This window comes from Parus major, chromosome 3 (genome assembly GCF_001522545.3).
Source record: "Parus major isolate Abel chromosome 3, Parus_major1.1, whole genome shotgun sequence".
In the NCBI taxonomy this organism is placed as follows: Eukaryota; Metazoa; Chordata; class Aves; order Passeriformes; family Paridae; genus Parus; species Parus major.
In genome coordinates, this window is record NC_031770.1 from 50,166,020 (window position 1) to 50,182,642 (window position 16,623).

Genomic DNA, 16,623 nt, shown 5'->3' on the forward strand with positions numbered 1-16,623 from the left:
GTGGTTCTTTTCCACAGCATTACCAGAGATCTTCACCTGGAGAAAAAGCACGGTGCTACATGGGAGAGGAGCATGGTGTCCCTGACGTGTGACCAGTGACACCTGAGGCGCTGGCAGCAATGGGCACAGTGGTGCCACACTCCACCAAGAGTTCCTGCACCTCTCCTGTGCTTCTGGCACCTTTCCAGCAGCCCCAGCCCTGCCACTCCCACCCCTAAGAAGGAAAGGCTGAGTGGGCTCAACCTGCCCAGTAACGTCTCTACCAGAAACAAAATAAAATAATAACTGGAGCATATTTTTATTACAAAAGCAGCAAGTTAATACACTGGGAACATCCAGACCTGGGTGCCAGTTTTTATAGCAGACTCTATAAAACAGACACAAAGTAAATTCTACTTTCTTTATCTAACAACATGACCTAACATAAGCTAGAGCACAAGGAAAAAAACTACTGTTGATATTGCATTTTATGCTTTGCAGATCATTCTGTAAGTCAGAGAGCTTATTTTCTTCTCTATTATTCTTTATCTATCTTATGAATATCTTATTTTAAATAAGGTAAATATTGTAGACACTGTATATTGTAAATATAAGGTAGATATGGTAGGGATGGCAGGCAAGGTAAACTATTAGCATTAAGCATGCCCAGATGCCATATCTGAGAGCTCCACATGAGCAGTTCTCTCTCTTTTGCTAACATCACTTCAAAAAATTATCACCTCCTATATATTTTCACAGTTATCTGGACTTCTTCCAAATGCCCATTCCAACTACCAACTAACCACACAATTCTTGGAGGCATTTATGACTTTGGTTTGTCTAGTTTTATTTATTAACAGATTTTCTGTTTTAGCTGGGACTGAGTGCCAGGAAATATTTACACTACATGCATTAACTTCTAATAAATACCATTTCCCACTTTTGTTAAAAAACAAAGAATATTTCCAGAATGGTTTGCATTTAGAGCAATTATACTGATTTTTAAAGAGCTGAAAAAAAATTTTCATGATAATGACAACCTGTTTCCTTGACCCAAGTTATGCTGGGCACCACTCCCAGTTACCAGAAGAGGGGAGCTTGGCAAGGCCTTCTCTCCATTAGGTAGCTTGCCATCATGTTTAACAGACAGCAAGATTAAACTCCCAATTTTTCCAGGACTCAGCTTGTTTGGTGAAACTGGACACCACCACATCCAACAGCTACTCTGAGGGAGGCTGGATTTCACTGCTGATGGGCCTTAGAGAGTTTCCAGCAACTCCTGCTCACCCGGTCCCTTGTCCCCAGTGCTCTACCAGCCCTTTTTAAAGTTGAATGCCTTTATTTAATACTTCTCATAAGTTACCACAATAGTACCCAACACTGACTACTCCAGATGGTACTTTTCCAGCTAGCACTGTTTTGAACCATAAATTTTGACAAAATGCATATTATTCTTAGCCCTAATCATTAGCTCCCAACAGCCTCGCTCCCAGACTGTGACAGCTACACAGCAAAGCTCCCCCTCTGTTCATGCCTGCCCAAAGCAGCAAACAGCTGCCAGTGACTAAATAATGACTGGCTCCTTGGGCTGGTACCAGATCTACTGCCCTGAATGGCACCAGGGCTTCCGAGGGAGGCTGTCAGGAGGTGCTTTCCTGCATCCTCCAAGTTTCTGGAAATGAGAGGAAACTGCCAAAGCCATCCAGGAGCACCAGGGGTACAACACAGTAGTGCTGGACCAAGTGGCAACTTCATCCAGAGACCCCAGATGTTGCTGACAGTTCAGCAGCTCTGTATCGAACCATTAAGAGCCTGGCAAACCAGCACAGTTGTAAATATTTAATACCAGATACTCTGCTCAGAGTAGACCAGCACTTATTTTTTGTTTCAGTTTCCCTCCCTAGGCACTCTGCACAGAGGGGACAGATGGCCTCCAGGCCCCATCACTGCTTGCTCCTGTGTCCCCTACCTGCACACCTTCCTCAAGGGGTGTCTGTGACTGTCAGATACCCTGACCAGGTAACAGCCTGAGCAGGAACAAGGCCTTATGGATGGCAAAAGGTGAGTAAAGTATACATAGGAGGATCAGAAGTGTTTTTTCCAACACCAAGGGATGAGCCTGGACATCCCACCTGTTTCCTAGAAAGGGTCACCAAGTACCTGGTGAATTATGAAGGCTGCTGCACAGCCACAAGGATCAATCAGCACAGGTTACCTTAATTCAGCAAACACAAAAGTGCAGCAAACCAGAAGAAGATACACAGTTCTGACTTCAGAGCCTTGCAGAGAGAGGCAGTTGGCAAACATAACATCTACTGCTGCCTGGTTTTAACCCACAGCCTCCATACATCTGCCAGTCAGGGCACCCTTAATCTGCCTGCTGGTTCAGTCAAGGGCACAGAAGCTAATGGGTAGTCACAGTCCTTACTGCAGTCAGCTTAAGGACAAGGATAAAAAGCAAAGGTTTTAAAGCCACACCCTGTTCACCAGAAGTGTTTTACACAGCTCTTCCTACTTTCCAATTTCTTCCTCTTGAAGAGGTCTGGAAGTTTTATGTCCTCTGGTTCCACTGTTCACACCACTTGGAAAGTTATAATTTCAGATTAAATGCAACTTGAATCAAAGAATAAAAAATGATAGGACAATTTCTATACTGTTTAAGGCAACTTGAACATTTAGCCTACGTACTTGGTTACAACAATTCTGAGAGGATTTAAATAGCTGTTTTCTATTTTGTACACAGGCTTTCTTCAGCTTTGATACAGCTCCCTGAAGAACAAATTTTTCCTGATATGGTATTATGAAGGCAAGGATGCTTCCAGCAGAGGGAATTACTTCTGTTCTAGGTCACAGTCAACAGAACATCAATAAATCTTGTAACAAATTCAAAGTATTTAAAAGTACCTGTAGCAAACAGTGTTGATGAGCCATGAGAAAACAAGATGCAGCATTACAGATGTCTTCAACTACAACTGCCTCCTTCATCCTGCTTTTCCAAGCTCCCTCACAAGCTAACTTTAATTTGTAATCAGATTTCACCTGTGGTTTGTTTTCTGCAGAGCAATCAAGGGGTTCTCAGGACTTAAAGTAAACCTTAAGCAATCATTATGCAACCAAAATTTAACTTTCTTGGTTAGTCTGGCTAGTTTCAATTAGGTGCTAGTGCTGCTCCAGACTTTGACTTGGCTGCTACAACCTGGCCTAGTCTTCCCAATCCTCTCACAGGGAGCTGTGGTCTTTTCTTGTGCCCATCTGTGAATAAACTCAACACTTCCCAGTTCTCAGTGAGGAGGAGACAAACAGAGTTGAATAAAGACCTCTCAGGGATAGGAACATTTGTTCTGTCAGGTCTGCAAAGTGCACAGCCCACAGAGAGCTGCTGCCATTCCTACCAGGCTTGCTGCAGTGTTCAGGATTAGCAGGGACCCTTCAGATGTATTTCCTTGGGCCACAAGGAGCCCACCATGCAGCTGAGGAAAAAGGGTGTGCTGGGTAGCAAGGTTTCCTCAGAACACCAGTCTAATGTAATGTGATTATGCTGCACGGGATCTGAGGCTGTTCTCTTACTGCCATTTCCACCCTGTTATGCCTCTCTGGGAAATCTGTATGAAAGAAATCAGATAATTTCAAAAGTGCAAAGTTTCTTTCAGTTTCATGGCAAGTCAAATTTCAGTGAAAGTGACTACAACAGTGACCTCACTATGGGAAGGACTGTAGTATTCATCTCTTGTAAGACACTGAGAAAACCCACATAGAAGAAAGGCTCCATAAACATGGTGAAAATGTTGTAGTGGGCCCTCTGTGATGCAGCAGAGAATCCAACAAGTTGAAAAGGCACAGAAAAGCTGGTGTTTATACATTGTTGCCCTCAGAACTACAGCAGAACAATGAAGTTATATTAGATTTATTTGCAGAATTAAAGGAGCAAATACAGACGTTGAACAAGCCACCGTGACAGATGCTTCCTTAAACTCCATGCTCCCTAGCCAATCTGCCTGAGTTTCTATGTGCCATTGAGCTGTTTTTACTCACCTCATCTTCTGAAGGATTGCAATACTGATGGTGCCCCAGTGAGCTTGGTACACATCCAATCTGCATCCACCTTTGCAGCCTTTTTTTAATGCCATTCAAGCACCAGAATAATGAGGTTAATCTCTTGGAATTGGATATCTTTGCTGAAGAAAGAGGAGAAACGTGTGGGTCTGCCAGGTGTGGGTCTGCCAGGTGTGGATTAATTTGTGTGGTCCTGTCAAATGGTTTGTGTCCCTATAATCCAAAGGGAATCTCCAGAATAATAAACTTGGATGAAGTTTACTTTAGTTTCCTGCATTAGGGAACTAATTTTTCATTTTCACTGACTAAATCCTGTGCTGTCTAGAGACAAAACTTGGTCTGAATTAGCCTATAGTACAGCAATAGTCATTACCCTCCTACAATACACATTCACTGGGGTAATTCCCACACAAAAACCTCCCATTTTTCTTTTTTTAAAATCTGACCAAGGCTGCAATTTATGTAGATTGTGTCCCATCAGATTATGTATTACTTTTTATAATCACATATTTTCCCTGCTTGGTTGTGTGAGTCAGCACAGGCAGGACACAGGAACAACTACGAAAACACAAAAATGACACTTATTTCCCTTTCCCCACCCACCAGGGGATCCCCCAAAGCAGCACCTGGGCAGGGGCACACAAATGGCACACAGGCACCACAGAGCTCGGTCCTTGCTGGAGGATCATCAAACCTGCTGTCCTTGCCTGTTTATCAGGGATTCACACAGGTATTTTACCACTGTGCTTTGATCTTTCCTGAAGCAGAGCAGGAATCTCAAGCATGTGTGATAGGGTGCCTCTAAGTCTCTCACAGGCTTATGTTATCTAAACACAGATGTTCTACTTGTCAAACACACAAGGCTAAACAACAATTAGTATGATGTATGTGTTTTTCTACACCCCAGCTGCAAGTCACTTCGGCGTGTTTATAATCCTCCTCACCAGTCTTCTGCTATTATCCCACGTTGGTTGTTCATATCACAATAAAAACACTGTGCCAGCAGGAGCCAGGGAGGGGAGGGAAAAACTTGAACAGTTTGCAAATGTGAGGGAAACAAACTGAATTCCACATTCCACTATCTTCTCAGAGTCACAGACTGCTAAAAAAGCAGAATTGAAGACTACCAGGTAAAATTTAATATTAATATCCAGAGTTCCCAATTAGGCCCTATTTGATGGAATTCTACTTTTCTGGTGGAGTCTTTCAGGACATCAGGCTCTTAAAAACTGCAAATCAAGACGTTATGCAAATCAATTGCAGCCAGTTATCTTACCAATTTATCTTGCCAGTCTGCTCATTGAAAAGTTGTTTAATATTTGCTGTCTTCTGTCCTAAGGGCCACCTCTCTCCACAGGCATTTAGGAAACCTAAAAGTTTGCAGGTGAGGAGAGCCCTGTAAAATGGACTGTAGGTAACAGTCTTGCACCATGGGCACAGACCACAGCTCCATGTTGGGTGCTGAGAGCCGTCCTGACCACGAAGGGACACCAGGAGAGCCTGCCTGTCCTGTTACTGCTGGAGTGGGGCTGTAGCTGTCTGCAGGCTTTTCATGGCTATAAGGAGCTGGAGCAGCTGAGGACACAGAGGTGAGTCTCTTTTGTGGGAGCTGTGTGTGAAATGGGACATGAGCGAGAGCTTGGAGGTCAGTGTCAGTCTCTGGAGCTCTGCTGGAGCAGAATGAAGAGGTGGCATCTGGGGCTGGAATTAAGGGATGCAGGCATGCCAAGAGGCATGTCAAGGCTTTGGCAGGTCACATCAGAAAAGGCGAGAGCAGGAAACTCTCTGGATCCACAGTTTAGCAAAAAGGTTTTGTCTGTCTGTACCAGCTGAAGAGCCAACAAGGCTGGAGGCCCCAGTGCTGTCAGGTACACACATGGACTGGCAATGAAGCAGGAGCTGCTGCTCCTGATGGGATTTTCCCAGATACTTTGGGAAGTCCATAGTCTACAGACTAGGGCATAAAGGACAGTCAAGCTTAAATTCCCTTCATATTTATTCTTGGCAGGCCTTCCAAAGATGTACCAGTATGACAAAGAAAGACTCTTGATGCTAGCAAGATGTTTCAAGCAGGATGAGAAACACCTGCTGAAAGAGTACTGCTAAGGCACTCTACAAGAATAGATAACATGAGATCTGATTTATCCCAAGAAGGAAAAGTTCAACAAAGAAGAGTAACAACCAGAATGACTTGAGAAAGGCATTTCAGTTTATTATCAAGACACTTTCTTCCCTCTTTTCTCAGCAAGTATTTTAGATCGTTTCAAACATGGACTTTCAGTTCAAAGAGGTCACAATTTTCCAGATACTGGTAATCATTTGAAAGAGCAAGTTTGTGGCCCAGAAAGTAATTTTTTAGGTTCTTTGTTCCCAAAATCCAACATGCAAGTAACTCATCCCATGCATTTGGTGACTGATTTGTTGTAGTCAGTCCTAGACTTCAAAGCTGCACTTCAAAAAAAGCTTTTATGTTACACAGCTTGCTTGCCTTGGGTTGTGTTTAACAGTCTAAAACCAGAGTACTGCTTGTGGTTTTTTAAACTCAGAAATAACCTACCAACTACTTTCCAGGTTTCCACATGCCACAATCTCAAATTCTGACAAATTTTGCAAGAAAAGACATCAGTAAATGGAGAAATCAGGCTTAATGTTCTGTGTTGGAATAAATAAAGGGCTGGCTCTTGAATATTACATTGAGGTACACTTTTTGCCCTGTGTATCACAAGAGACCTTCCTGTGGAATTTGTTTGATCTTTGCCCTAAAAGATCCAAGTGTGTTATGTATGGGAACATGCCAACTTCATTTGGGATCACCAGATTTGGATTAATATTGTTTATCCATGGCTTGCAAATGAACTTAAGCTACTTTAGACCCAAACTTGGACTTCTGTGCAACTACATGACCTCTGCTCACAGCCACATGCTCCCTTGTGCACCCATTTGCCTTAGGGTCTCCTCTCTGAAATGTACTTTTGTTTTGTATCAGGACTCTATGAAAAAGTAAATACATTAAAATCACTATCATTCCCTAGTCTGTGACTGCTGTACTGACTACTTAAACTTGGGTTTTGCCTTCTGAACCCTTTGAACTACACTGCAGCTCCCAGCTGGCACAGCAATCTGCAAAATCACCATTTCCAGGCAGCACACTACAATACCCTGATTAAGGCAAAAAGGATGGACCCATCTTCTACTGAGGCAGCTTCTCAACTGGTGATGCTGCACTGGGCACTGAATACTTGTATCATTGTAATGCTCTTTCACATGTTTTAAACTGACCTAGAAATCAGGGGCTTTTCCCAAAATTAACTCCCATAGGCAGGAATTTGTGTCCATTTTCTGCAACCCAGTGTGAAAAGACTGTTAGAAACAGCCTGTAATTTCTTCTGGAAAAAGCAACAACACATATTTAACTTTTAAAGAAGACATTAGTGTACTACCCAGATGCACATGAACAACATTCCTCTTCAGACAGCAGATAGTTCATTTTGTTTCTTGTATTTCTTGTTTGCAGGATTTAATCCTGTGGTGTTTTGGAATTTTTGGGGTTTTTTGAGGTTTTTGTTTTGTTTTGGGTTTTTGTTTTCATAACTTATATATTTTTATCTCACAAATTAGTTTTAACCTCTAAACACAGATTTAAATTTTAATTTGATTATATTTTTCATGGTTTTTTTTCCCAGTGTTAGTGAAAATGCAGAAACTTCTACTACCTTAGGAGTCTTGAGAGATTCTTTTGTTGTTTTTTTTTTCCCCTTCAGTAGCTAACGATTCTGGTTTTATACTGAAGGTTGGTACACAAACAGACCAGTGTACTACAGACAGAAGCAATTCAGGAACATTGGAATTGGACTTTCTTCTCTATGTTCCTCCCCCCATGCTTATACACATACATTTGGATTCACTATTAACAGACAATTTCCTACTAAAAATCAATGACACTTTCCATTAGCATTGTTGGGAGAAGCATTGATTGGCCCTTAAAAGGTTGGCTGCACATTATGTGAAAGCACCCAACTGCAAAGAGGTAAATTTGCCACATAAAATGTACCCAGCATTCTGCTGGGGAGGCACTATCAAGGCTTTTACCCAGATTTTCAGGATAATACATGACACAGCACATCTTTATTTCAAACATTTCTACATTTTTCTCTGTCGCATGTTTATTAATTCACACACAGAGCCATGTATAGCCACAGTCACAATCTAGCACTAAGTAGTTACAAGATTTTAATGCTGCACTCTGATTTAAGTTGGTAACACCCCTTTAGAACTAAGAGAGTTATCAATTTTGCCAGAAGACTTTTCTAGTGTTAACCATGCAAGAAATCACTTCTGAAAGTTATTCAGAAAATTAAGTATAAGGGGGGAACTCAGAAAGCTACCAAATGTAAAGCCATTGTGTTCCCTTCCATGAGTACAGAAGTTTTAAATGTTTTTATTTATATATTTATTATTTTAAATAAAACGGATAAAATGATTCCTCATTGCCACTGTAAATTATGTAAGACTTTGTTTTACCATTGAAGTCCATCCTTTTAGTTCTCTCCTATAAAATCAAACAATGCATCATTTTGAATCATTCAAATATACTGTGGCAATGGCTTTGTTTGAACACTGACTGCTGCTATAAATGACTTTTCCACAACTTTGTGGTATCCAAAGAACATCAAACAAGGTCTATTTGCTTGCAGTAGTATTAACACATTCCTCCCTGTGCTGCATGCATGAGTGGCCTCTCTTTGCTTCAGGAAATGACTGAAGGTTTAACAAGTTATCCCAATGCAAGTGTCCGGAGACCTGTACCCAGTCCATTGGAACCACTGGATGCAGAGTTGTTGGCAGAAATTAGACAAGATCAATCTGAGCTTTGATCTTCCCAATCAATCAATCAATCAATCAACCAACCAATCAATCCCCTTTATTCTTTCCACATTTAGGTGTTCAAGCCACCTACCCAGTGTTGCTCATTTTCCTCTTCTAAATTGTTAGGGGTTTTGGATTCTTTTCCCCCACGTTTGACTGACTTTGGCCTAGGATGAAGCACATGGCCAAAATTTTTTCTTCCTCCTTGCTGTGGCTGTTCTGTTGTTCCTTTGCCTTTTTCTCTCTTCTGTACTTGCTGAAACTTCTTTATCATCTAGAATCTGCACTAGCCTGCCCACCCCATACCTTAACCTGTGCATTCACTGTACTTCTCAGTAATCTCCTTGCTTCACCTTTTCTGCAGCGCCTTCTTTCAGGCTGAGCCTTATGCAGGAACCAGCGTCCCAGTCCCGTCTTCTCAAAATCCTGTATTCATCAAATCCACTTCTTTCCCAATTATTTTAACTGATATCCAGTAGCCTTCCAAACCTCCTCTCACCAAGCTATTGCTCCTTGCATAACCTCCATCATTTCAATTAAGGTAATAAGTTCTCCTTTCCACAAACAGTAGTGAAGACCTGTAAATGCCCCAGAGCCTTGTGAAGGTACTGACAGAATAACTGGAGGGCTGATTCACAGGGTTATTGGGGCTGCCTACATCTGATAGCAGAACTTTGAACATAAAGGAATGAAACATGAAATGAGTTAACAAAGGGCAGGATTTAGAAAAAGACTGAAGCTGAAAACCATTCCCAGTAAAGAAGAAACCAGAAATTAATCTCACATCTACCTTCAATATTCTTGTTTTAGAGGCAAACTGTAGACCAGCTGTAAACTCCAAACAAGCCCTGGAACAGTATGATGCATGAAGCATCAGGATGACAAGTCTGCTTTTTTTCTTCAGCACAGCCAAGTTTACATATATGTGTCTTCCTCTCCTTCTGCTCTGGATGTCTTTAGCAAAGGTTTGCTAAATTTAATCTACAGCTGTAGACCAATAAAACCTCAAGTGCAAAACCTCCCTATGGAGGAACCTTAACTAAGAAAGCAACTTTGAAGTTGTAAGCATGACAAAATAATTAACCAGTTCTGCCTGTGGGGAGATGACATGGTGACACCTCTGTAAGAAAGTTATATCAGCTACCGAAATAAATGGTAAAAATAAGCACCATTAAATATATTTCAGCATACTTAAGGTATTTTGCTACACCTTGTACTGTGTAAAATGTCACGTTGCAACATCAGTAGGGCTGCATGAACACTGCCTTCTGCACGTTAGCCAAAGCCTGAACTTCAGCCCAAGTTCAGCAGATGTGGGTTTTAGAGGAGCATCAAGGCTACCTGTGGCCAGAGAGGAAATTCAGCCTGGGCTACATTAAGTTTAATCTCGTCTTCCTGCACTGACAAGATGGTGTGCATTTAAGTCAGGCTTTTCCCACATGTTCCACACGTAGCCCATAAAAATCACTGGCACAGCATCAGCTGGCCATCACCAGGAAACAAGCTGGCTATGCTCCCTCCTACAGGCACTTGATGCAAAAGGCTGCAAATGGCTGCAAAAGCTGCAGGCACCAGATACAATTTTGCCCAGTGCATCCATTTTTCACTTAGATGATTTTCTCATCCATAAAAAATAAAACAAACCTGAGTATTATTTATTACACATTATTCTGTCAGGATGGTGGCATAGCATTTAGCATGGCTTTCAAAGGACAGCACCTGCTGTGGAAAAGACTTGGTCCTTTCATGTTTCATGTGATCAGCTGTGGGAGACGGACCAAAGCAACATTCACAGGATGTTTAGTGCAAAACATTCTGCCACCGCTATCTCTTTGTAACAGGATGCAGTTCAGATCAGTATTAATATCTGAAACAAACTACTTTATCCAATTAGGTTTTATTTTCATTTAAAAAATCCAATGGCTCTTTCAATACAGTTGGCATGTAAAAAGGGTAGAAAATTTGCTGCGCACCAGTTAATCCCACCCTTGTTCCAGTGAGTGCAGCTGCATTCAGTTTGTCCATTTCACTTCTCACTCACTCTGCTTATAATCTGGTTCTCCAAAAATTTTAGTTTTCTGGGACAGGTTGCAAGTAGGAGAGAAGTAGTAGAAACACTCACATGACACTGGAAAAAATCTTAGGATTATTTAAATTTTTTTAGTCTCAGAATTGAGATACCAAAATGGGATGGATGTGTGAGTACACTTTAGTTGCCTCTAAAGTGAATTAGTAAATTTTGCAATGAAAACTGGAGATTAGTAGCTGGATGCATGGATTATGGCATTCAGTGGGTTGCCATACGCTGCAGGACATATCTTTTGAAGGAGATTTTAATCAACTCAAAAGACAATATGGCAACTGGCAGGCTTTTCCTTTATTGAAGCAAAGTCACAGCATTTTCAGCACTATTCCCCTCCTGTGAAGGGAAGAGTTAAACGAAGGCCCCTGAAATTTACATAACTAACAAGTAAAGGATTGAAGAAAGAGATTACAAGCATATTTCTCTAAAATAAATAATCTACAAAGAGTGCTTTTTCTTCTTAAAAGCAATCTAAAAATGTAAAAATTCTACGGTAAGGAGATCAAAAGATATTTTAACAACTTTCAATATGTACAAACAATACAAAAACTGAGCATGCCATCAAATGATGCAAAATTCTTATTAAAAATTAAAAGCTTCATTCCTACCAAGAACCAAAAACTCCAGCCAATATTTCAGTTTTAATTAATGGTCTTCTTACAATTGGAAAACCGTTAAATGTTCTTATTATCTGTAAAATATACAATAAAAACGAACCTCACTAAATTATTAAGGTTAAAAAAGAAGAGCAATACTGCAGGCAAATCAAAAAGGAAAGTAACTGTAACTTATTCTTTGGTAACCAAAAGTTAGCACGTATCTGTTTTTCAAGTGATGAAAAGTAATAGTCTCCCATATTTTGATAAATGAAAGACAGATTTCTGGCAATACACAACTCCCAAGTTTCAGTTTTGAAAGACGGGCTCCACCTACAGCTTTGCAAGTAGTGCAGTAGTGCAAGTCAAATTTCTCTTTCTAATTCAGAAACACAGCTGCCCTGGTTCCGGCCAGGACAGGGTTCACTTTTTGCAGTAGCCAGGAGGAGCCGTGGCCAGGACACAGAGGTTATCCTACACCACCTCACAACACTGCTGGGGACAAGGACGTGGGGCAGCAGGTCACACATTACCAGGCTCTGCGTGGTGAGCAGTCACCTGTGAGCCATTCACCTCTTTCTAAGTGTTGTTGCTGCTACTGTCCATTTTTTACTTCACTGCTGTTTCCAGTAAATTCTTCTTTTATAGCCCCCAACCTTCACCTTTTGTGCCTCCAATTCTCCTCTCCAGCCACCCGTAGAGGTAAGAGCAGAGGGGAGTGAGTGAGCAGTACATGGTTTGGAGTGGTTTGGTGAGAACACTAAATTGGGGAATACCATTCCTAAACCATGACTGTAACCCTTCCAAATTCTGGCACTACACTCCTTCATTCATCTCCCACTTTCCTGATGTCTGCTTGTACCCTCTGCACACATCCAGCTGTTCTAATTCTCTAAGGGAATACTCCAGCCAAGGAAGCAAATCACCTGGAAACGTGTGTTTCACCAAGTGAACGTGTGTGGCTGCACAGCAGCTAGTAGTGTGTTATAAAATCAGCTCCCTTTTCCACGATAACTACACAGTTCATTTTCCCTCAGGAAAAAGAATTACAAGCACAGTACCCTGGACCAACCCATAACCTGGTGAGCTCATTGCTCGAGCAGGACATGCTTCATCAAACGCTGGGCCATACTCCACCAAGGAGCCATGTAACCCCAGCACCAACCCTGCTACCCTCTTCTCAGAGGTGAATGTGCCTCACTGTGCCTCCCTCCGCTTAACGAATGCACTACGCTGCATCACTACAATGCTTTTGAACCAAATGTCCAGCTTGTACCACAGGAGCCTTCCCATTTCAGGCTTATTCCTAAATTTTGCTTGCACAATTGCAGTCTCAAGAAAAAGAAAAACTTCACACCCCTACAGACTCTGAGAAAACTTCCCCACCCCAAACCCACAAAAGGACTTCTAAGGCTTTACACAAAAAATTCAGCTGTTAACTTTCTTCACGCCACAGACCACTCATTCAAAGCAAGTGCTCCCCACCCCAACCCAACCATGCAGAACCACCATTGCTTTAGCATTTAAACATACACATGCAGTTCGTGGAATAAATGCTCAGCAAAGTAACCTTGTCCTGGTCTGGGCCTTCTTCTGGAATCTAGTCCCTGTGATTTTCTAGACTAATATCCGAAGCCTTTTGTCACGCTGCCTTTTAACTTTCTTCAGCTGAAGAGTTTAGGTACTTCCTTGAAGCACCTGGTTGAGTCATTAAGTCTGCATGGGCCGGATCCAAGGTCTCCTTGCAGCCTGCCTCCTCAGCATATGGAAAGTCATTCATGTCCATTTCATCACTGTTAAACATATCAAGCTGCCCCTCTTGCTGCTCTTCCAAAGTCCTCTGGACCCTGCCCTCGGACTGCTCCACCACTTCCCCATCTCCTTCACTAATGACAGTCATGGGGCTGCTCTGGATGCGGTTGCGGACGTTGTACTTGCTGCTGGCAGCAGACGGGGGTGTCCGTGACCGGCCGTACCTCGTGCCAGAGAAGGACATGCTCCTTGGCATCAGGCCCTCGCTCTTGGCCCACTCTTCCTGGGCCCGTTTGCTCTTGCTGGGCGAGCAGCTGGCAGGGCTGTCGGAAAGGTCGGGGGAGGCATCTGTCTTTGTCCGGTGGAACCGCGGGTCCGTGTTCTTCAACATCTCTGCTGCGGACATACGGGAACTGGTGTCACAGCGACTCCCTTTCTTCAGCAGCAGGGCTTTGAAGTTGTCATTGCTGGTGCTGCTCTTGCGAACGCTTCTCTGAATAGACCCGGCTTGTTTGAGGGTAGCTAAATTTGGGGAAGCACCAGTGGGAGTTACGGGGGGTGACGGAGAATGGTTGCGGGTACGGTCGTCTTCAGAATCTTTACGGCCAAGGACTTTCCTTTTGGATCTGAGTTTGAAACACACACACACACACACACAGAAAGAGGATGACACAAAAATGAAACTTTTTATCTCCTCTAATTAAACTCAGTTTAGAGGGATGACAATGAATTAAGCTAAAGCAGAGACAGGGAAAAGGGAGAAGTGATCTAAATCTAAAGCATGAGTAAGAACACCACCAGAACTGTACAGGCACCAATGCAGGTTTTGGAGGTATAAGATAAGTTTATTACTCTTTTTCTGCAAATCTGGAACAATGAAACTACTAAAACTGGCAATACTGATGTTCAGAACACTTTAGCAAATTTAGTGAATCGGGTTTTCTGGAGCCAGCATTCAAGTGCTCAGACTAATGTGCTACAAAGATTTATACTTCTTGCTGTTTCTCTGTTAATTTGAGGACTTGATTCAAAATGTGTCATCTAGAGTATATGGGTTGTTTTGTTGCATTTTACAATTTCATTTGACACTGTGGAGAATTAAAGCTGTAGTTTAGTACACTTTCCTTCATAAAAAGGACACAGCAATGCACTGCTGCTGAGGACGGAGAAAAGGGAGCCACATGTAAAAATTCTCAATCAAATGATTAAAAAAGCCCCTCCCTAATCAAAATATAAAATAAATATAGAAAAAAACTTTTCCAGCTCCTCTCAAAATGCACAGACAAAATTCAGTTATGTTGGTGCTCTGTCATTGCAACTTTCATCTAAATGAAGGAGAGACCAACTTCCTGACAAGAAAGTTATCTTTCCAAATGAAAGAGCGGAGTGTTTGTCTATTTAAATGTGAAGTGCAGGGACAACACAAAAAAATAAATAAATTAAGGGATAACCATGGAACTGGGAATATGTGGAAACTGGACTTTTATTGCCTCATTTTCACATTACTAGAAATCTCAGAGAAATGTACATGCCTGGTATCTGTAGCACAGCTGCTTTGTTTCTTTGCTGATTGAGCAAGAATTAATTAAAAAAGATTATATAAAGCCTAATTTTTAATATGGTATTTTGGCAGAAGTTTAACGCAAGTCAATAGACTTCTTAAAGATATAAAATTATCATGCTATAAAACTCTATATTAATTTTTATCAAGCATGTGTTCAACCCAGACCATTCCCCTTGTAAAACAGATTTCTACTTAATGTGATCTTTAGCTTTACTTTCTTAAAAGCTTTGAGACTTTGCCAAGGCAAGCTCAAATGTGTTCATGCATCACAGCCTATTAATAATTAAAAAACCACTGAAAACAAAGAAGCAGGATCCATCAGCTGAGTAGGTGGCAGCAACAGACATTGCTACAGGCTGTGCCAAGACTTTGGAGCAATCCTAACTCTCCTAAGTGGCGAAGTTGATGCACAGCTCACTTGTGATACCCCCACAGACAGCTGTACCAACTGGCATTTTCAGCAGCTGCTGCTGCCTCCACCTGTCTTTCTGGAGTAAGAATGTAATGCCAATGTCCATTCAGCCTGAGGATGAATGGACACAGAAGACAGTGAGGAGATAAAATGATGACTTCAGGAGCAGCCAATGTAGGAACCTCATCTAGACTTAACTGTGCATTAGTGCTGTAGGCAACAGATGGTTTTGGTGCTTGGATGCTCTGCCAGTCTGTGTGTGAACACGTGTGCGTGCATTTGTTACACAGAAAAGATTTCCCTTCATTAGAGTTTTGGCTGCCTATGGGTATCTTTAAACACTGCAGTGCCAGAGTTGCACTGCTACCAAATCCCAAATTAAATGGGAAAAAAAAATAAAAATAAAAATTCAGTTGAAAAGATCTGCAGGGAAAGACTTTGTTATCCTAGCTTGGAGTGATCTGGTAAGACTGAGAATGCAGTACAGAGCAGTCAGTTTGCTGTCAGCCCCAAGCCAGCTTTTCTCAGTATGTATAAATTATGGAAGATAATTTGGTTTTGGTGGTTTTTCAGACACAGATAGGGTATATGTTCAAACAAAACTGTGACTTAAAACTTAAGACTGTTCTTCCTGTTCTTAATGCACATACCACTAAATTTCTTGTCTTGTCAAGAGTGCCAATTACTGAAATAATATCTCTTAGAAACAGTGGGGGAAAACCTAAACCTTTTTTATTAATTAGCAACCAAGGAAGAAAGTGGTTCAAGTCCAAAGCCAGAAAAAGCAAGGTCTTAATAAAATAATTTATCAGGCAGTTCTAAGTATGTCACATCCAGCTCCATTGTCAATTTCCCCACAAATTCAGGAAGAATTAAAGGTATGTGCACATACACAGAAATCCACTCTCTGTCTCCATACATAAAGGAGAATGGCTACTGGTCGTCTCATTCTAAAGCCAAATTTGACACAGTTCTAGAGAGAGCCAAGCAACATGAATGCAACAGAGCATTTTCAGAATGGCTCATACAGGCCACGTCCTAAGGGATAACAACAGTAAATTACAGAAAGTCAGTATCATAGATATGTGATTTTTGCAATGTCTGGAAAGGACTTGTTTCAAAAATGAAAAAAAAAAATTAAAAAATAGCATTTGCATCTGCAGCCTGGCAGCTCCCAGCCGCTCCCTTCCCATCGTTCATTCCCGATGCACAGATGTGCACACTGACTGAACATCTGGGTAATTCCCCCCTGGCTGGCAGGGAGGTTTGCAGTGCGCGCTGCAGCCACGCGATGGCGCTGGCGCCACGCCCGGCTCGG

At 41.8% G+C, this 16,623-nt stretch overlaps 1 protein-coding gene across 10 annotated transcripts in view; it reads right to left on the bottom strand.

Moving 5' to 3' along the window:
- Positions 1–6,219: 6,219 nt before the first annotated feature.
- NHSL1 (NHS like 1) overlaps positions 6,220–16,623 on the bottom strand; it is a 182,598-nt gene continuing 172,194 nt past the window's right edge. For 9 of the 10 annotated variants that reach the window (XM_015622391.2, XM_015622390.2, XM_015622389.2 and 6 more), the window contains one exon: positions 6,220–13,955. In XM_015622391.2, coding sequence (XP_015477877.1) covers positions 13,232–13,955 — 724 coding nt within the window. In that variant the 3' untranslated portion in view covers positions 6,220–13,231. The remainder of the gene's footprint in view (positions 13,956–16,623) is intronic. The other variant, XM_015622399.3, reaches the window with a different exon arrangement.